Raw genomic sequence first — 22,025 nt, 5'->3', positions numbered from 1 at the left:
AGGTAGTTATATGATATCAAATTACATTTACGTTATTTACAATAAATAATATTTACAAATATAGTTCTTGTGACGGAAAATCATGTTGGATTCTGAATCAAATAACATTTATTCTAATTTCTACATAATCAGAATCCAACACTACGCATGAGCATAAATCAGTATCAGGATTCCTTGAGTCTACATATCAGGAATTTGATAATCGTGTAATAACAGAACTGTAAATTATTATGCTTATTTACATTGAATTGTTATATTAATTAAAATGTCATTTTCAAAACCAAACTTTATTTTTGAGTAATTGACATGGTACAGTGACAATGCAGTTACAATATATTTATAGGTATACAAGATTTAGGAACTTTCATGCCAGGATTATTGGAATTTCCACTTGTACCAATTCACCTGAAGGATAGTGAATCTCTGTATCAAGTTATGGACTGGCAAAGAGTTGGATCAAAGGTTATGATTAGACATTTTATGAATGCAGAATCATCTCTTTCAGTAAGTTTCAGTGTTTATTCCCTATAAGCGTCTTAATGATGAGAGAGTGAAGAAATTATAATTTACGTTATATGTAATTTAGCTGATTATGATTATAAAAATCAAGTGGATGTAATTCTTTAATGTTACTTCAGACAAACAGTAGCATATCACTGAAATTCGTACCTGTTAAATATGTTTGACAGGAATGAATTTCAGTATATTCCTTGCAGACTGCTCAAAAATGTATTATTCTCAGTGTTTCTTACCTCACAGCAACGTAAGGTGTATGACTGCATAACGATATCTAAGTTATAATTGTATTTATTGCATGTCACTGTAATTCTGTTCAGGCTAACTAAATTTTATCCTCAAAAATATAATAAATCCTTTTCTTCTTTCTCTCCCTGTCACAGATTTAGACTAGATGACCTGTTTCACTCCACCATCCAGTTCATGATCACTGGACCTCTATTTCTAACTCCTTTTGTTATAATAAATAAAAACATAAAATGTAATTTAAAAGTAATTAAATATAATTCATATATGTAATTTTTATTTTAGTTAGATACTGAACAGGCTACTGCCTAAATACTCTTCAATTCTATCATTGTTTTGACCGTAAAAATAGTCATATGCTTTTATTTGTTCATTCATTTTATTATACGCTTTATTACATTATTCACCTCATTTGATTCTTCATGGTAACCTATTGTCTGCATTAAAATAAATTAAAGATGCCAAGAAATTATATTCTTGTATAAGGAAATATGACTTCTGTATTATTTCAACATTGGCATCACTTCTGGGTCTAGCTCCCACTGATGTGACTTCAATAAAGGTCAAAACCATTCTGGGTAGTTACCCTTCCTATAATGCATAGCATTATACATGTCCTTAAGCATATGTGCTTTACATTATGGGATACTACGGCAAGTGATGTGAAGTCATTAGCTGCTATATGCAAGTTGCCCAGTCACAAAGTTCCTTCACTTGCAAATTTTGTTTGCTTACACTTGGATAAAGGATTAAACCAAGAATATAATTTATTGGCATCTTTAATTATAGTATAACCAAGTGAAGTGAAAAAACTTTCAATATTGTATGGTTATTTTACCTGCTCACTGAAACTCAGCTTGGCATTGTCTAGTTAAATGAAGCCCCTACTGTTTTCACCAGAGAACCAGAACAAGAAGTGTGAATGAGAATCAGCTGTTGGATCAAACTCAGTGATCAACATGAGAATTAGAGAGGTACCATGTTGACATGATTGGTGTGACTGAAACAAAGAACACATCTTTATGTTCCAGCATAAAGATGTGTACAAGTTCAGATGGAGAGAAAACAAGAAATAAGAAAAGCTTTATTGACTGTCATTGCTGATAGAGATATCTTCATGCTGGTTCAAGATACAAGAGTGTACAGAGGATTTGAAATCGGAAGTGACCATTACTTAGTTTTACGTAGGAAAAAAGGAATATTATATTAAAAAGAACAGTATGAAAGAAAGTTTTAAAAATAATTAAAAATTGAGCAGCTTTTTCTCCAGATAAACTGTCTATACGAACATTATTGAAGGAAAAAATGAAACAATCTAAAAGACTGGTAAGAACATAGAAAATAAATATCAAGAAGGTGGCAAATACTCTGGAGGATGTTGAAAAAGCTGAGAAGTAGAGGAAAGAGTGCTGTAAAAGGAATTAGAGAAGATAAAGGTGACATGAAAATTGGTGAAAAAGATATCAATGTATGGAATTGATATACTTCGAAAAATTTTTAAATGAAACAATCTGTGACAGTACAGTAGTAAAAAAAACACTCAAAAGGCATGCAATCAGGAATGCATATCCATACTTGAAGTAGAAAAAGCCGTCAAAAGCCTGAAATGTGGAAAGGCAGCAGGAATAGATGATATTCAACCAGAAATGCTCAAGTATGGAGGTATGAAAGTCTTACAGTGGCTGCATTGCATAGTTCAGAAGGCCTGGATAGAAGGATGAATTCCAGATGATTGAAGTAGAGCTCTCATGGTACCAATATATAAAAAGGAAAATAAAACTAAATAAAAGAGATGTGAGAATTATAGAGATATTTCCCTACTGAGTGTTCCTGGTAAGATTTATTGCAAGTATACTTGAGAAATGGTTGAGAGGGATTGTGGAAGGGAACCTTGGTGAAGAACAAGCTGGATTCAGGCCAAATAGAGGCTGTCAGGATCAGATCTTCACTTTATGACAAAAAGTTCAGAAATCATGGGAATAGAACAAAGATTTGTATTTAAGTTTTGTAGATCTGGAAAAGGCATATGACAAGGTGCCAAGAGAAAAGCTATTCAAAGCATACAGTTGTATGGTGTCAATGGGGCATTATATCAAGCAATCCTTAGTCTTTATTTGAGTTGTAAGTCTGCAGTTTGAATTGAAGGAAGTACAAGAAGATAGTTTTATGTTAAATCTGGTGTCAAACAAGGATGTACATTATCCCCTCTCTTATTTATTATCTACATGGATCACATGAAGGAAAGTGGTATCAAACCTGATATCGAAATTGGAGATGTTAATCTCAGCTCTTTGCTTTATGCAGATGATGTTATATTTCTAAATAAATCTGGTACAAGTCTGCAAAATTCCCTGGCTAAATTGAATAACTGTTGTAATAGATATATGCAGGTCAGCAATAACAAGACAAATGCGATGAAAATAGGCAGAAGCATTGAAAATATCAACTGTATTGTGAATGGAGAACCTATAGAACAATTAAAACATTTCAGCTACTTAGGCACCATTTTTGTGATGGTAAATTAAATATGGAAATGGACAACAGAATCAATAAAGCTGGTATTATAGGAAGTCAACTGAATAAATTTATATGAAATAAGAGAGAAATTAGTCAAAAAACTAAATTAGCTCTATACAAGACAGTGTTTAAACCAATTTTGACTTATGGATCTGAGAGCTGGGTTAGAAATAAAACACTTGACCAAAGACTAGAGATCACAGTGAGAGTCCTGAGAAAGATTAGGGCCATGAACAGAGCATCAGTGGCAATATTATATTTAAAATGAGGATATTAGAAAAGAACTTGACATTGTCAGCATCCAGAAATGCATTAGCAGAGTTAATCTCAGGTGGTATGGTCACTTAAACAGAATGGACGAGGAAAGGTTGGCAAAACAAGTGTTCTCTGCCAGGTTGGCTGGAAAATGACCCAAAGGAAGACCAAGATATAGGTGGATTGATAGAATGAAAAGTACCTTAGAAGATAGAAATATAAGAGCTGATAATGTTGGAATTTTGACAGGTAATGGATTGATTTGGAGGAAAATTGTAGATAGGAAATTAATAATGATGTAAGTTTTCATGTATTACTATCATATCCTGTACACCCCTAGAGGATACATATCATGAATTTGAAGATGATATTTTTAGTGCAGCTTTGCTGTGAATTTTATCTAGCTATTTTTATGCTATCTTATAATTTTCTTATTCTTTTAAGACATCTGCCGACCTATTTGCTAGAAACTTTTGGTATGCTTTCTTCTTTTCCAGGACTTCTTATTTAACTTCTTAACTGCATATTTTGGAAATGTGCCTTTTACTTTCAGTAAAACTATTCATTGGATGTCACACGGTATTTGCTTAGAGATTAGTTTGCCACATTAGATTTTACTCTAAATGCTGCAATGGCCTGAAAAATAATGTAACTACCATTGTGTAATTAATATCAAGATGTTATGTGCATATTATTTAATTAACACTAAGACAGTTGTATGGGTAGAAAATGAATTAGAAGTTCAGGAATTGTCTGTTAGTGTTAATTAGACAATGGCAGTTATATTACTTATTTGGACATTGCCATTTAAAAAACTTTTAAAATTCCTAAATGGAATCTTAAATTGGATGCCTAAAGTGACTCAAAAAAACAAGAGTTCCATGTTTGGTTCTCTAAGAGTAAGTTTTTCATTCTACATAAAAAAGTAATAAAAAAATATCAGAGAAAATAAAAATTAATAAAACATGAAAAAAAATCTTTAGCTCACCCATGGTACAAATATACTATAGGTAGACAAAAAATATTCTGCTTCATGTAACATTGCATATATATATATAAACACCATGTAACACATTAATAATAATAATCCTAAATATCTTAATAATAATAATAATAATAAAATGCTGTTGCTTCAAAATATGTAAAGAGCAATTAATAAATTGAATTACATTCACTGGGTGTGATTAAGATCACAAGAGACAATTTTGATTATTGAATACCTTGTGTGAAGGAAGCATACCAAAGTTCATAGCAAATAAGTTGTCAGATGCCATAAAAGAATATAGAGCAAAATAATGAGAAAAATGCATGTGAAAGTTTAGTTATGGTATGCAAACATGATAAAGATATGAATGGCTTGAAACATGGTTATGCATCTGGTTAAGGAGTGGAAATATATGCTTTGGGTTTGGACCTTTTGAGTATGTCTGGGGAAAAGAGAAAGGTCTACAGCAAGGCCAAATAGATTGCATATCGAATTGTAAGAATAGGTGGTAATTTGTTATGTCTGTACACAAATGCCAGGAGCATCAGAAACAAAGGGGTTGAGTTCATTGCTTGATTGAATATGACGCCTAATATTGTTAGCATTAGTGAAACCTGGCTATGATAACTGGGATAAAGTGTAATGGGTATACAAAATTTAGGAATGACAGAAGAGACAAGAGAGGAGGGAGGGGTACTATTAATGATATCAGACGACTTCAGTCCAGTTAGGGTAGAAACGTAAGAAAACAATGATGGTAATATGGGACAGTTCATTTGTTCGCTGATGATGCAAAGTTGGGTAGGGCGATAGTGAATGCAGAAGATGTCAAAGTCTTGCAAGATGACTTAGATAGATTGGAGTTCTGGACTAAGGAGAATGGATGTCAATTTAATGTGACAAAATGTAAGGTTATGCATTTCAGAGTGAAAAGATTAGCAGCAGTATACCACATTGGTGGAACTGTACTCCAAGAGATTGATGAGGCCAGGGACTTGGGAGTGTTGGTGGATAAGGAGATGAAGTTTAGGGGGCACATTGCGAAAGTAGCTAAATCAGCTCATCAACTCACTTGGTTGTTGAAAAATACCTTGACGAGCAGAGACAAGCATGTTATTGTACCTCTGTACCGAGCCCTGATAAGACTTCATCTCGACTACTGTGCCCAGATTTGGTCACCTCGGTTCCTTCTTGATGGGGAGGAGGTGGAGAGGATCCAGAGGCGAGTGACTAAGATGATAGCAGGTCTATGGAATGAACCATATGAGAACAGGTTGAAGATTTGTGGGTTGCAGAAACTGGTTGATAGGCGGAAAAGGGGAGATATGATTGAGACATTCAAATTGCTGAAAGGATTCTATAGGATTAATTCAGAGGATATTTTTGAGATCAGGACTGGTGGTGGGAGAACTAGGGGACACCCATGGAAGCTGGGCAAGAGCGTGGTTAGCAGGGGTGTTAGAGCTGGGTTCTTTACTTTTAGAGTGGTAAATGAGTGGAATAAGCTGCCAGAGTCTGTTGTGGGTGCTATGACAGTGAGCGAGTTCAAGGCAAGGTATGATAGATACTGTGAGAATGTTGAACAGTTGTGTGAACATGATGTTTAGGGCCTCCCTCGATGAGTCTAAGGACTCCCTGGAGTAGCCCGTAGTAATAATAATAATAATAATAATGTTCCATGTAGCAGTGAGTTTGTGGCTATCTGGTGTGAAGTGGAGACTAACAGAGTGAAATATATGCTGGGATGTTGCTACAGACCTGGTGACTCAGTTGCAGGAAATGAAGAAATGCATCGTCAATTTAGCCTTATGGGTACTAAAGAAGTGATCATTATGGGAGACTTTAATTATCTAAACATTGATTGGATAGAAGAGAAATCTCATGATAAGAATGAAGAGGAATTGATTGAATTGTTGTGAGACAACTTGCTCAAGCAGCATGTGAAAGAAGGAACTCAAGGTCAAAGAGTGTTGGATTTGTTCATAGCTTCCAAAAGGATCTCTGTTAAGAATATACTATTTTACTACCAGTTGGTGACAGTGATCATGTTATGCTTTCTTGGGAAGTATCTAATTATATTGATGATCCCATTAGAACAGGTTACATTCTGAATTTCAAAGCTGGAAATTATGACCAACCTAAAGGAATATTATCTTTGTTCCCATGGTATCAGTTACTGAATGGGAAAAATGTCAGCAATACATGGGAAACTTTGAAAAAATGCTTAGAGATGTTATCTAAATATATCCCTAGTGTTCGAAGAATAAATAGATTGGGAGTGAAATAGATGTGCAAACTTATTAAACAAGAGATCCACAAGAAGATGATGATGTGGAAAGAATATCGTGAAAGTAAGAGGAGTCACAAAATATATAAAACATAGACCAGAAAACTAACAAGTATTGTGCAGAAAGCTAAATCATAGTATGAACAGAAATTTGCTATGTAGGTTAAAGGCAATCCAAAAGAATTTCATCATTATGCTGCAAGCAAAAGAAAGAATGAATGTGGAATATAACTACTGAATGAAGATGTTACTCTAGTTTCAAAAGCTAATAGATTCTTCAGTTAATGAGTGCTCACTTTGCTAAGATATATCAACCAGGTGTATGTAACATGGTGTACAGTGCAACTGCTACATTGAATGAAGTATAGAGGTGCATGAAAATGAGCTTCAAGAGCTGTTGCACAACCTGGGTAAAAATTTGTCAAATAGGGACAGATAGAATATCAGCCCATTTGTGAAAGAAATATTAAACTGAATTGGCTAGGTCTTTCACATGTTTGCATAACTTGAGTATCAGCTCAAGAATGATTCAACAGGAATGCAAGGAATGTGTCATAGTTCCATTGTACAAGGATGTTTCAAAAACTGATTGTGTCTTAACTACCAACCTATCAGTATCTCTGGTGTGGTAGTGAAGATTTAGGGAAGTTGGTAAGAACTTACATACAGAAATAGGTAGACTAACAAGCTGTACTTTGCAAGGAGCAGCATGGGTTTACTAAAGGAAGGCCATGTTTTAGCAATTTGCTCATATTTTATAACAATGTTAATGCTGAGTTGGATAAAGGGAATGGATATGTTAGGTGCATCTAGTGTGAATTAATACATGATAATGTTGGATTTTGCTAAGACATTGTGGGATAGGATAACACACAAAATTCTGTTGCATGAACTGGAGAATATGGAATTTTAATGTAAACTCGACTTGGATTAGTAGATAGTTGGTGTGAATCTGCCAGATTTAAGGTGACTAGTGGTGTACCTCAGGGTTCAGTCTTTGGGTCATTGTTATTCAATCTATACATTAATGACATTAGGAAGAGTCTAACAGGAAATGTGCAATTGTTTGCTGATGATGAGAAGATAGACAAGGCACCCAGGAATGTTACTGATATCTAGCATGCACAAAATGATTTGAATAGGCTGTAAATTTGGACAAACAAAAATAGCTGTCAGTTTAATGGTAAGTGTAAAGTTATGCACTTTGTTGTGATGAGATTTCCAGCGAGGCTAGGAATCTTGTCATAATAGTGGATAGTAATATGAAGTTCAAATGTCATAGCAAAAGTTGCATATAGAACTCAACTCAGAGGATAATTACGATGTTGAAGTGGACCTTGATATATAAGGATAAGGAAGTCATTTTGCTTCTTTATAAGGCCTTGATAAGATCACACCTGGATTATTGTGCACAGATTTGGTCTGTTTCCAAGCTGCAGAAAGAGTGCTAAGAAGAGTTACAAAGATATATTCAGATTATGGGGTTTAAGTTATGAGGACAGATTGCAGGTACGTGGTTTACAGACTCTGGTTAATAGGAGAAAGATATGATATGATAGGGGTGGGGTCTATAAACTTCTGAATGGATTTTATAGGATATTATCTGATGAAATTTTTTGTTATATGGAACATGGGGGCCTCCATGGAAGTTAAGTTTGTTTGCAGTGAAGCAAGGGGTAAGAGCTAGGTTCTTATTTCATAAAACATATATGGTATGTGTGTGTGTGTGTGTTTAATTTTACTGCAACCTTCCTTCTTAATGTTAATAGTGATGAAACAGCTTCCTGCTCATGCAGAAATAGGCAGAGCAATGAAAACTTTGAAGTATTTGGTATCCATGTGTGGCTTATCAGGCCCACATACTTTGTAAATGTACATCTTATGGTATACAATCAGTCTATAGCAAACTCACATGGACAAAAAGAATAGTTTACTGAGGAAAATTTGCTGTAGTGAGTTTGCTTAGGAATAGTTCTGATTCTATTTGGAATAGTATTGATTGTTTGGCAGGAAATTTTTATTGAGTTCAGTTTATTATTATATCTTTATTTACAAATATTTGCAGCTATTTCTTGCTTTTATGATTAGTAATTTGTGTACTTAATTTTAGATACTTCTTGAACAGTGCCGTTATTTCCACGTTCCACTGGGAAATCTTTCCCAGGACACAGCTGTATTTGGAACTGATTTATTTTTTGCACGCCATCTGCAAAAGCAAAATTTTCTGTTATGGTGTAGTCAGACCGAATGTCCTGACTTAGGTGGCAAAGAAGCTGATGATAATAGGTAATTTATAGTTTGTTGTAAACCTATAATATTTGATATCATGGATGCATTGAGGGTTAAATAATCTGGAGTTCTACTCTAGAGTCTAGACTAAACATTGAACTTTTTCAGTTCTCCAATAAGCAGGAGTGGTAGCCCTTACCAAGCATTAAAATCCTCTATATAGATTTTTGCAAGCATCTGTACCATGTTAACTAAATTATCTGTTATGTATCCTGATTAATTGCTTTATAAGGTCATAAATATATCTATTAGGATATTTTGCTTTAACACATGTGATATATCATTCATGTTTTCTTAATTATTGTCATGATTGCCATCATAAAATTCCAGATATGTATATCCTGGGGTGTTCAGAATGCTATGGTAATCCTATATGATTAAGTTTGCACAATTACTATCTTTTTGTGAACTATTTTCTTCCAATTCTTTCTTTTATTTTCTTGAAAATTAATCTGTTATTTGTGAAGTCTTCAATATATTCAGACTGTTTTAGTCTTGTAAGGCATTACCGACTGCATCACTCCACCTTATTCTGAGTCTTCTTCTGGATTTTCATCATCAAACAACCTCTCCTCTGCTTTTCTATTTAAGTGACCATTTCACTTTAGGTTAGCTCTGCTCATACACATTCTTGAATGCTGATAATGTCAAGTTCCTTTCTGTTATCTTCATTTTTAATATGTATGATTCTCCCATTGATATCATCTGTTCACTCACTTGATTTTCCTCAGAATTCTCATATCTGTATGAGATCTCTAGTCTTTGACCTGCTATTTATATAGAATAAAAGTAAAATTAGCTAAAACAGACTTGTGCTGGATATAAGACAGTATTTAAATCAGTTTTAACTTATGGATCTGAGATGTGGATTAAATCTCCAGGTATATCTGGAATTTAATGATGACAATAGATTTATATTTTGGTCATCATTTATGATCTTATAAAGTACTTAGAATTATCAGGTTACATAACAGATAATTTAGTTAACCATGGCACGAATGCTTGCCAAAGTCTGTGTGATAGATGAATTTCAATGCTTGGCATGGGCCACCACTCCTGCTTATTGGAGACTTGAAAAAGTTCAGTGTTTAGTCTAGAAAGTAAAACCCCAGATCTCTACTAATTAGTTTTGCTTATTATATATACACTGGGGTGTATACATAATAAGCAAATTATAAACTATTTCCAGATTAATTTATCATCTGCGTGAAAGCTGTGCATAAATAACTGAAACATTTTACTTGTTCTGTAGGTTCTACAATGATAATGTGATGATTTCCCTATATACCTGCCTATTTTCATAGTTTTCGTCATTTTGTTATTGATTTTCATCCCAATTTGTTACACGTGTTAATTCGGTTTAGTTAAAGAATCCTGAAAACTTGTGCTGGATTTATTTAGGAGTATAAAATGTCATCTGCATAAAAATAAAGAACTGAGATTAATGTATCTACAAATCTGATGTCATGCTTAATGCCACTTCATAATATGATCCTTGTAATAATAAATAATGTTGGAGATAGTGTAAACTCTGGTCTTACACCTGATATTACATTGAGTGATCTTCTGGTACCTTCTTCAGATCTGCCAGCTGATGTACGACATATGTATAGGCTGTATATTGCTTTCTATTTACATGAAGTAAAAATATGATCCTAACAGACCCTGTTTGTTTCTGAGTCCTGCTTGTTCTTTTCTAAGTTTCTCTTCCACAATTTTTCATAACCTCTTCTCAAGAATGCTTATATAAATCTTACCTGAAACACTCAACAAAGAAATCTAATTTTCTGTAATTCTCACATTTAGTTATGTTTTTCTTTTTATACATGATACTGTAGTAGGGATGTTCAAGTCATTCAACTTTCTGACAGACCTGAATTCTGGTAGCTACTGTAAAACTTTTATACTGCCATATTAGACCATTTCTGGTATAATATCATCTTCCACAATCTTTTAACCACATTTCAGGTTTTTGATTTTCTACCTCAGATATTGTTATGTATTCCTGACAGCTTTATATTTGTAAATATTTTCTGCTGCTGTTCTCTTGAACAATCTTTAGAATTATTACTCCAGAATTTATATTTTTTTCTTTATGTGAATTTATGCATATTTTTATGTAGGCATGGTTTTCATGTTCTGAAACAGAAATACAGTACGTACTTGCTATTATTGTTCTCCTTGTCCTTTCTCCAATTTTTCAAAAATGTTTCTCTATATCTCTGGTATTCATTTCCTACTCTGCTGTTCAAATATCCATCTAGAATCAGGATTTTTCTCTTTTCCTTATGTATGCAGTAATCCTCTTTAATGACTAACATAACTCCTCTATTTCTACTTGAAATTGCCTCTCATTTCAATAAGTTTACTTAAATTTATCATATGGTTATTATTAGAAGTATCTCATGTTTTAGTTTTCTTTTTTTTTTTTTTTCCCTCTGGTAAGCACCAATCATGTCATCATAGTACTTCTCTAATTCTGCTAGTCCCGCTTCTTTTCCATTAACATTTTTCATGTTTATGTGATGATTCCAATCTTCAGTTTTGTTGAAGTTGAGATTTTTTTTTATCCCACACATGAGAGGTACGAGAACCTAGAGCACATCAGTGCCATGTGTGAGGTGCAGATAAGGATTGAAAAAGAAGAAATCTATAGACATTTTTCTTAAAGAGCTGGAGGTTGAAGTTGTTGGGAAACATATTATGAGGAAGGTTGTTTCAGAGGACAGATGTGGATGGAATAAATGAGGAAGAGCAAAAGCAGGTGCAATGTGTTTGCAATTGTACTAAAAAGGGATGTTGGGCAGCAGCTGCTCTTGTTTTAATAGTCCTAACATGAAGTGGAGGAATGATGCTTGCAAATTCACTGGAACAGTGACTGGAAGTACCTGTAGAAAAGACACAGAGCTGAAACATTGCATCGGTGAGATAGGTTGAAGTGAGGGAAGGGTCATCTATGAGCTCAGTTGCTCTCCTTTGACCAGCCTGGTTGGCTGAGTGGTTAGTGTATCCACTCTCCAGCCAAAAGGCTGGAGGTTCGATCCCGCCGTGGGCATGTATGTCTGTGATTGCCTGTGGAAATACTAGTGGTGGTGGTCGGTGATAGATGCTGTTGAGATCAGTTGGTGGAGACAGAGTTGTAGACAAGTTCTCCCTTTATGTGTCTTTGGACTCCCTGGAGGTGTGAAATAATAATAATCCATTTGACACAATTTTAGGAGGTTTTAGGTTCACCACCCAAAATGTTTGAAGTATTCTAAGGATGGGCGGATTTGGGTTTTGTATGTGGTTAGTAGCTGGGTGGATGTAGAATAATTTCTTACATGGAAAAGAATGCCTAGATTTTTAGAGGATGAGGAAGCTATTGATGTGATGTATATGTGCCAGGAGAGACTGCATGTAAATGTCAGTCCAAGGAGAGAGAGCTCATCCTGTCAGGTTTGTGTGCATGTATTACTGAGGATAATGGAAGGTAAGCTGAGATCATTTTTGTGAGAGAAAAGGCAGGGCTGTGTTTTGGCAATGTTGAAGGTGACCAGGTTATCCTTGTCACATTGATTTGACTATAAACAGAAGTTGATATGTACATTTAAATTATTAGGACAAAGAAGCTGTCATTTCATTCATCGATTACTCAGTTCTGTCCATGAAAAATAGATAATAAATTTAACTAACCGTCCTTTTACCAATGATGAATTAAGTATATTGCCGAAAGGTCCAGATTTTGCAGTAACACTTCAACGTGTGCCTCATATTTTGTATAAATTCACTATTGAATGTGAATTTAACAACAGCCTCCCCTTTTTGGATACTTTAATCCATCATAACTGTGCTGGAAATATTGAATTTTTTTACAGGGAGATATATCCACACATCTTCAAATCATTATCTGTCACAAAATATAAGCCTTGTACACAGAGCATGCACAATTTGTTCTTCTGAATATCTTCTATTAGAAAAATTAAATGAAATAAAACTTACCTTATTACTTAATGGATACAGCAAGACCTTGATACAGAAAATGTTTGATAATTATCATTCCTCTTCCAGATTGCAGTCTGATGTTCAAAGGATCGGTATACTCTACCTTAAAGGAACGTATGAACAAATAGCAAGGATCCTTCACCGATATAATTTGTATAGCCCAGAAGTTGTCATCTTTCTTACCACCTAATCAAAGATACATTATCACCTCTATCTTTGCCTGGTGTGTTTATCAAATACTCTGTTCTTGTCATCTTTGCTATTTTGGATAGACTGGCCATTCTGCTATTAGAATTGAAGAACATCAAAATTGTATACAATTTTGGGAATCTGAAGGTTCATGCTTTGCTTCTTATGCCATTGACACTATACTAAAACTTCACTGAAACTACCAAAATGCTACACTACAGTAGGTTCAAATTTGATAGTCTTTTTTTTTGAAGCCATACTTCATCATCCTAATCTTAATCAGACAGACTGTGTACCTATCTCCAAGTTTTGGGAAGTGATTGCTGTTAATTGTGTATAATGTTTCTTAAATTAATTAATTATACATCTATTCCCATGTCTCTGAACTCTAATAGAGTGTTTCTTCCTACTATATTGACTCCCTGGAGGTCTCAGATAATAATAATAATATATAGCAGCATCCAAGACACGTGATATTATACACATGCTGTATGACTCATTCTTGTATTCAGAATTTCAATTTTGTTACCAGTTCTTCTGCCTTCTCCCTAAAACATGCTCATGACATACTGGGAAAAATATATAGGCATAATAAATTATATTTAATTTTCTCTTACATGCATGAAGGCATTTAAAAATTATATTACATGGTTTGTCGAAGGAGTAGGATGAATGGAGAATGCTATCATTGACAAAGTTATGGATAGGATTTGTAGTGACTGAGAATAGGTAATTTATGTATAAAAGAGAGAGTGTCATCTACCATGATATACTCTGAATAACCAGAGAGAAAGCTGCTATCCAGTTATAGAGGGTTGCAGGTAGAAAAGAAGGCAGTTTGCAAAACAGGCTTTGATGCCAAACATGACTGAAAGCTTTGGAAATGTCAAGGGTGCAACATACATTTCTCCGAACCTTTCTATAGAATGGGTCCAGTGATGGGTGATGTAAGCTGAGATCAGCCATGGATTTTAATTGGCAGAATTCATACTGGTGGTTGCTGATTAATAGGCTTCTAGATAGTGAAGAAGTTGACTGTAGATAACTTTCTTTATTATTTTCGAGAGAATTGAGGTGATGGCAGTTGGTTGGTAGTTAGACAGTAGGCTTTTGTCTCCTCTTTTTTGGAATGGGTTGTGCTTGCTACCATGAGAAGGGATAGGTCCATCTGGGTATAAAAGATTGAAGAGGCAACAGATGACAGTTATTAGTTCTGAAGCATAATAGGAGAGATGTCATCAGGACCAGATGACTTTGTAATGTTCATGTTGTCTAATATTCTTATGTCTTTTTTGGTAAAAGACCACAGGGGGCATATGGTGCTCGTTTGCTGGCATGGAAAGAGGTGATTTGTCATCGTCATCTATGTAGAAGTTAGAGGAATAGAGTGATGCCAGCTTTTTCTTTGGATACCGTAACAGTAGTGCCATCGCCGTCTAGATGAGAGAGAGAGGTGGAAGTACAGGTGAGCAAAAATTACATTCAGTGACATTTGTAAGGCATGACTAGAAGGCATGGCTTCCATATTGACAGGAGGCAAGTTTTCTGCTGTTGGTCTTTATGGAGTTGGATTTGGATTTGCTGATAGTTGTTTTTCATTTATTGCATGTTTCCGCATAGGCTGAGTATGAGGCTGGGGCTCTTAATGCCTACCACCATGCAGTAAGCTGAGTATTTTTTTTCATCTGCTTTTATATATCTTCTGTAGAACCAGAGCTTGGAAAATGCACAGGAATTTTGGATGGAATGAGGGATGCATAACTTCATGTCAGTGTGGATGATTTCTGTGACTCACTCAGTGCAGGTGTCTGGGTCTGGACAGTAGAAACAATAGTCATGAAAAGAGTAGTAGTAGTCTGGAGGTCATCCCACTTGGTACCTTTATAGTGCCAAGGGACATGAGGTTGGATATGATCAGAAGAGGTGCATTCTGTAAGGCAGAAACTTTCACAAGTTTATGGTCTGAGTTGCCGAGAATGGAGGTAGCCTCTACAGTGTGTCTGGAAGGAGAACTATTTAAAAAAAAAATCAGTGTATTGGGAAAGTGGAGGGGATTATCAGGATTTCAGGTAGATATGTAGGTGTACAATTTGCATTATATCATTGCATATAACAAAAACTTTCTCAGCATGTCCAACTTGTTCATCTGTGTTCGAGAAGGGGGAGCCAGTGGGAGTTATGGACATTCAGGTCACCTTGGAAGATGACTTTGCACTTTGGATAGCTGAATTAAAGATGGTTGCAATTCATGGAAAAGAAGGTGAAGAGGTATGAGTGATTGAGAGTTAGGAGACCAGTAAATGCAGCAGATGAATGTTACTAAGTGGGACAAGGAAACTTGAAGCCAGAGGAGGTTGAAAGCAGGGGATTCTAAATTTGGCATTCTATGGCAGGCAATGTCAGAATACACAAAGACACAGGTGCCACCCTTGTGGCAAAATGAAGAGTATAATTTGAGCACTGACAGTGAATTGTGGTTGATGTAGCTTTGGGTTTCTGTTAAAAGAAGGAGGTCCAGTTTGGATGTCTGTAGGTGGTAATGAATGGCATTTATGTGGGACTCATGCAGTGGATATTTGTTTTTTTGGTAGGGGGATCTTGGTATGTTTGGAATATTGTTGGGTTTGATTTCTTTGAATGAATTGGTTTGTTTCTTCCAGTAGCTGACTTTTCACTGTTTGCTTTGGCTTCCTGACAAAAACCTCAGGTACCTTGTTTAATTTGGTGAAACCCTAGTCAGCATGATATTTCATCACATGGTATCATCATTTTATTTGTTGTTTAAAAGTCAGTACAGAATAAAATATGATTTGTTAATCCAAAATTGTGAGCCTATTTGTTCATTATCTAGGTGAACATCTACTAACAGGGGACACCACAAGAATTGGATATTGAAACAGGATCCACCTGGTCTTTTTTTTCTCTGCATACCTCACAGACTATGGGAGGGGATCTCCTTCCAGTTTTCTAGTTTTGCTCCTTAAGTCATCCTTTTTAATTATATATTTCATTTATAATCTTTAGTTTGTAATCAGTAAATTACAGATTAGATGAGAGATGTTGAGATTGTTTTTGATGTCATCTTTTTCTTCTGGGAGAGTGATCTGAGCTCTTAATCCATCTTGATAATGGGTGGATTTTTTTTTCTTTTTTTTAGGCAAGACTAAGTTATAAGTTAGTATTTGATGGAAATACGACTTATGTTTTCATAATATGCTACATCGCTATGCCTTTTACTGCTTTGATAGTTTCTTAAATTGTCAGTAAACAATCTGGGAACTTCAGTTTTACTTCCTCCTCTGTTTGTGATTTGAAAGTTGTAAACTGAATGCATTATCAGCAACCATCATCTAATAATACAGAGTTTACATATATAAGATATTAACGATTCTCTTGATTTTACTTGCTTTGATGTTATCCAAACCAATCATATGCAAAATGATAACTGATAAAAACCAATATAACAGTTTTGTGAGTGTCAAGCTGTGTGGTATAGAATGTTCCATGCTGTAAATCATTTTCAACCATTTGAGCCCACTGTTGAATGATGGCCTTTCCAAAATGACTCCAAGACTGTCTGTCAATGGCTTTTCTTTCCTCATGTCACTCCTGCAAATATGATGTTTCATCAATCCACCATGATTTTGGTTGGTGTCATGGTCATTTTTCCTTCTGCGGAATCCAATCTAGTATCTCTTTTGTCCATTGTTGATCTTGTCTTTGAGCAATATGCCCAGCCCATTGCCACTTCAGATGTTTCACTCCTGTGATGTCAGAGACTTTGGTTTGATTTCTTATCCACATATTCCTTTTGTGATTCAGTCTTGTAATACCAAGCATACTTCTTTCCATATTAAATATTTAATATCCATGTTTTACAGCCATATGTCAATATAGGAAGAATGTACTCGTTAAAACCTTTCTTTATAGGCATAATGGTAATTGGCTTTTGAATATTGAACAGATATTCCAAATACTTTCCACCCAAGCATTGTTTGTCTTTTAATTTCTTCCATGATATTTTGATCCATTAATATCTGTTGTCCTAAGAATATGTAATTATCTGCTTGTTCAGTTTCATCATCATCGATTTTTATTATTTCTGGCTGTACGTAGCAATAACATACAAAGCAGCTCGTCTGGCCTGGTGCAAAGTGCAAATTGACCAATGGAAAACAGTACTCTGGAGCAATGAATCAATGTTCACATGTTTCCAGTCTGATGGCAGGGTGTGGAAGCAGCCTGATGAACATTTGTTATCATAGTGTGTTATACCCAGAATAAAGTTTGGTTTTGGAGGAGTAATGGTGTGTGTGGGGTGCATTCAGCTGGTTTTGAGTGTAACCACTGATCATTGTCTGTGGTACCACAAATGCAGCTCAGTACCTTGATATTCTGGATAATGAAGTGCTGCCTACACTGTGGAGTTTTTATGGAATGGACCCATGTTATCAAGACGACAATGCCCCATGTCACAAGGCTGCAGCTGTTATGGAATATGAGATGGGTGTTAAATGATTGCCCTGGCCTGCATAGAGTCCTGACCTCAACCCATCGAACACCTGTGGGATGAATTGGAGCAGTGATTGAGGTCTAGAGCAGCACATCCTCAATCTGGATGTGCAATGCTATTAGCTCATTGTCTATTATACTAAGCCATTGCATAATGTAGTTGAGACCAGTAAGTGATGAGTGGAATAGGGATTTTTTTTTTTTTTTGTAATGTATAGGGATTTGATTATTTGTGTGTACCTATATGTGTGTGTGTGTCACCATCAATGCTGGTTGATGTACTGTTGCAGCACTGACTTAAAGTACATTTGTTTTTGATTCTCAACTTCTGTTGTGCAACTTTCCATGTTACTGGAACAGTGAATTTATTGTGCCTCACTTATTGTTATAAGCTGGGTTGACTAAAGTGGAATGCTGCAGTCTCCATTGAAGTCCTGTGATATTTTCTCCTTGGTATTCCTTGTATATACAGCATACTTGTAGCATTTCCCACAGATATTCAAGGCTATTCGGGAACATACATGTAACATGTAAACTCTTATTAGTCAAGTGTGCTCCTGCATTCTACCTCTTGTCTATGTATGCATAATATATCATAAAAAACTGGATGCTTTAGAGACCAACTACTGAATTCATTAATTATTCTAGTAATAAGTATTTTAGCAGCATATGTTTGTTGCCTCAGTTGAATGCCACTAAATTTTGTTCATATTTTTTACATTCTGGTATGTGTGTGTGTGTGTGTACATATGCAAATACTTATAATTACATTTTAATTGTGTATTGTTCTTATTTGTATTTCTATTAATCAGTGTTTAATTCCGTACTGCTATTTGTTGATAATCAAAGATAAGCATGGTAATCAATAAGGTGACCTATATGTAGTACTTGCAGAATGATTTGAATAGTGGAACTGTGGACAGGTGAAAATGCTATCATTTCATTATAAATAAACTTAAAGTTGTATACTTTGTGTGACAAGATATCCAATGGCATATTATATTGGCAGAATTATGCTTGAAGAAACTGATCAGGCTAGGAAACTCAGAGTAGATAGGAAGTTGAAGTTCAGGGATCATATAGCAAAGATACAACTCAGAGGATAATTGCAATACCGAAACAAACATTGGCATGTAAAGATAAGGAGTCATTCTGCCTCTTTACAAGGCCTTGATACAATCTCACCTTGACTACTGTGCCAAGATATGGTCTCCTGATTTTTGAGGTAATGCAGATACAGGAGAGGGTGCGGAGAAGAGTGTTAAAGATGATATCAGGTGGAATGTAGACTATAAGAACAGATTGAGAATTTGTGGACTACAGGCACTAGCAAACAGGAGAAAGAGGGAGTATGAGAGAAACCTGCAAACTTCTGGATGGACCAGTAGATATAATTTTGAATTTTATGGTGTGTGGTGAGAGGATGAGAGGCATCCATAGAAGTTGAGAATGAATGCAATCAAGAAAGTAGTGCAAGCTAGATTTTTCTCTCATAAACTGGTGTATAATTGGAGTGGTTTGCTTTTAGAGGTGGTGAGTTTAGATAGTGTGATATAATTCAAGAAAAAGTATGACAGCTGGTATGTGTGATATGTTGCCTTCCTCAATGACTCCCCTGACATTGGAGGTCTTTGGTATTACAAGAAATAATAATAATTTTGTGTTTCCTGTCTGTTTATTTAGTTAACATTTCTAGTATGTCAGATGCTGCTTAGGTACTTTATTATGAGCATGTATGTTATATATATATATATATATACATATATTTTATGAGGATGGCATTGTCAGTATAAAAAATGTCATAGAAGACATATCTCAAATAGCTAAAATTAATTGCATATTATTTTTAGTAAAACATTATCAACCTAAAATGACAATAAAACTAAATCAAAATATACAAGACTTAATGATCTTTATCTGTGATAGAAAAGTAATTTGTGATTGAGGTTGTAATATAATATATAATTTTAGATTCATACTTTGTTAATTTTTTTTTTTTTTTTACTTAATTTAAAGATACTGTTATGATTATAGGTTGCTAGCTGAGTACGAGGGTAATAATCTAATGGAGGTTAATCGACCTGGCGGTTACAATGATGTTTGTGTTGATATGGTGATAGAAGGTTTAGCAGTAACTACACTACTTCAGGTATTTTTCCCTCCTAACTGAATAATATAGGTGATTATTGATTATGCTGTAATAGCTCACCAAAGCTATTATTGTTAGGTTTCTGATTTCATTCGCCTGTAATCTTGTATTCCAAACAGCTGAGTGTTTCAAGTTTCATTCCATGTTTAAGAAAGCAATTAAATACCGTTTGTAATCTGGGAAATTTTCTAGGTCTTTTTCAGAAAGAACTAAATTAGTTTATATCATCTTTGAATATACTGTGCTTATCAAAATTCATGATTATATATATTTTAAATAATTGTGCTGAAAATAAGTAACTTTTATAGAGAATGTAAGTTATACATGGCAAAGTATGGAAATTTTTCACAAATTTATTTATTTTTCATTTACATTTATCATCATCATTTCCTGGTATTACTATTAAGGAGCATATTAGATACTGTTATAACACTATGCAATTAAGTTTACATTATTATTAACTTTCCATCAATAATTGCTTCCAAATTAATGTTATTTGTCAACTCTCCTATATCTTGATCTTCTGTTTTGGTCTGCTGCTGCACTGCTAATTGCATCAGTCACCTAGGTCTTTGTCTTTCTCTGGGTCATATTTTTCTGGCATTCTGCATCAACAACCTATTTTGATAACCTTTCCTCTTCCATTCTGTTTTAAGTGACTAATACCAGATTGGTATTAGTCACTTAAAATTGGTGTTCTGATTGGTATTCTGCTCACATATTCTTAAATGCTAATGATGTCAATTTCCTTTCCAGTTATCCTCAACTTTTAACATAATACCAAAACTAGCTAGATCCCTGTATTCATTAACTCTTTCTAAATACCATCTGTTGAATTTATATCCAATACCAGTTGTTATCAAATCATATATACTGATGTGGCTGACATCATCATCTTTCCCATAACATGCTAGGTTCAATTGCCTATCATGGCCAAGTAACTTATCATTAATTAGGTTTCTATAAATCCATGATATAGTAGTTAATATTATCTTCATAATGTGCTATGTTTGTAAGTTGCATGTTTGACTGCCTTGAAAAACCTTAGTTTCCAAAGAAAAATCCTTATCACCTCAGTGAGTTAACAGTTATGAGATTAGTAACTCACTTTCATTTTAAAAAATCATTATGGAGATGCTTCATGTCCTAGACTGTCCATATTTATAATTGTTTATGCTTTCTAAGCATAAAGCATTAGGATTCCATCACTTTCCTTACACATATTTTTATTTCGATCATTTACTCTAATACTGGTAAACACTCAAATTACACTATACCTTTACATGAAATATGTCAGCCTCTTTTTGCCATAGAGTTTCCATAGATTTTAATGTCAGAACATATAGCAGAATTTGTGTCTAATACACAGCTTGCTACCTGCTAATATCCCTGTTTCATCGATCATATTTGATAAATATTATTTATCAAATTTGATGTAAAGTTGGATAATGGGAATAGATATATCACTATACTGTTGGACTTGGCCAGGGCATTTACCAGGTTTCCACATGGGGATTATTATGAAAACTCAGGGAGATGGATATGCAAAATAGGTTTATGACATGGATATGAGAATTGTTGATTCACAAGTAGCAAAGAGTGGTGTGTGAGGTGCCAAATCTAAGAGAAAGAGAATTATCAGTTGAGCACCACATTTCTGTACGTGCCATTGTTGTTTAACTTGTATATTAATGATGTTAGGATTAGTCTGGATAGTTTTAGAAAGCTACAAAGACAGGGCGATAAGTAATACTGTGGGCATATGTTAATGAATGTCCATTTAATGTTTAAGTGGACAAGGTGCTTAAGGATCAAAGCTGTATAACTAAGAGGAGACCTCCACATAGCCTTTAAAGGAATGTGGAGAACTGACAAGGGCTTCTGACCTAATGTCCAATCCTCACCTTCTCGTGGTGCACCCTGTTAAGTATCTACCTGGATACTGAACGAACGAGGATGGGCAAGATGAGAAACGATTGAGAAGGATTTTGGAAGAGAAGCTTGGTGAGGAACAAGATGGATTCAGGCCAAATAGAGGCTGTCAGGATCAGATATTCACTTTACGACAAATAGTTGAAAAGTCGTGGGAATATAAC

General features: G+C 34.8%; 1 protein-coding gene across 1 annotated transcript in view; it reads left to right on the top strand.

The window, feature by feature from the left end:
• Positions 1-22,025, top strand: part of PolE1 (DNA polymerase epsilon catalytic subunit 1) — a 415,552-nt gene that overhangs the window by 300,632 nt on the left and 92,895 nt on the right. Inside the window, exons 39-41 of the mRNA XM_090412775.1 lie at positions 344-504; positions 8,917-9,092; positions 19,815-19,929. Of these exons, the coding sequence (XP_090268901.1) occupies positions 344-504; positions 8,917-9,092; positions 19,815-19,929 (452 nt within the window). The remainder of the gene's footprint in view (positions 1-343; positions 505-8,916; positions 9,093-19,814; positions 19,930-22,025) is intronic.

Source organism: Typopeltis vanoorti, chromosome 23, assembly GCF_054136105.1.
Source record: "Typopeltis vanoorti isolate ZY-2024b chromosome 23, IOZ_Tvanoo_1.0, whole genome shotgun sequence".
In the NCBI taxonomy this organism is placed as follows: domain Eukaryota; kingdom Metazoa; phylum Arthropoda; class Arachnida; order Uropygi; family Thelyphonidae; genus Typopeltis; species Typopeltis vanoorti.
Note: the sequence above shows the minus strand (reverse complement) of the source record. Positions and strands in the feature narration are given on the sequence as shown.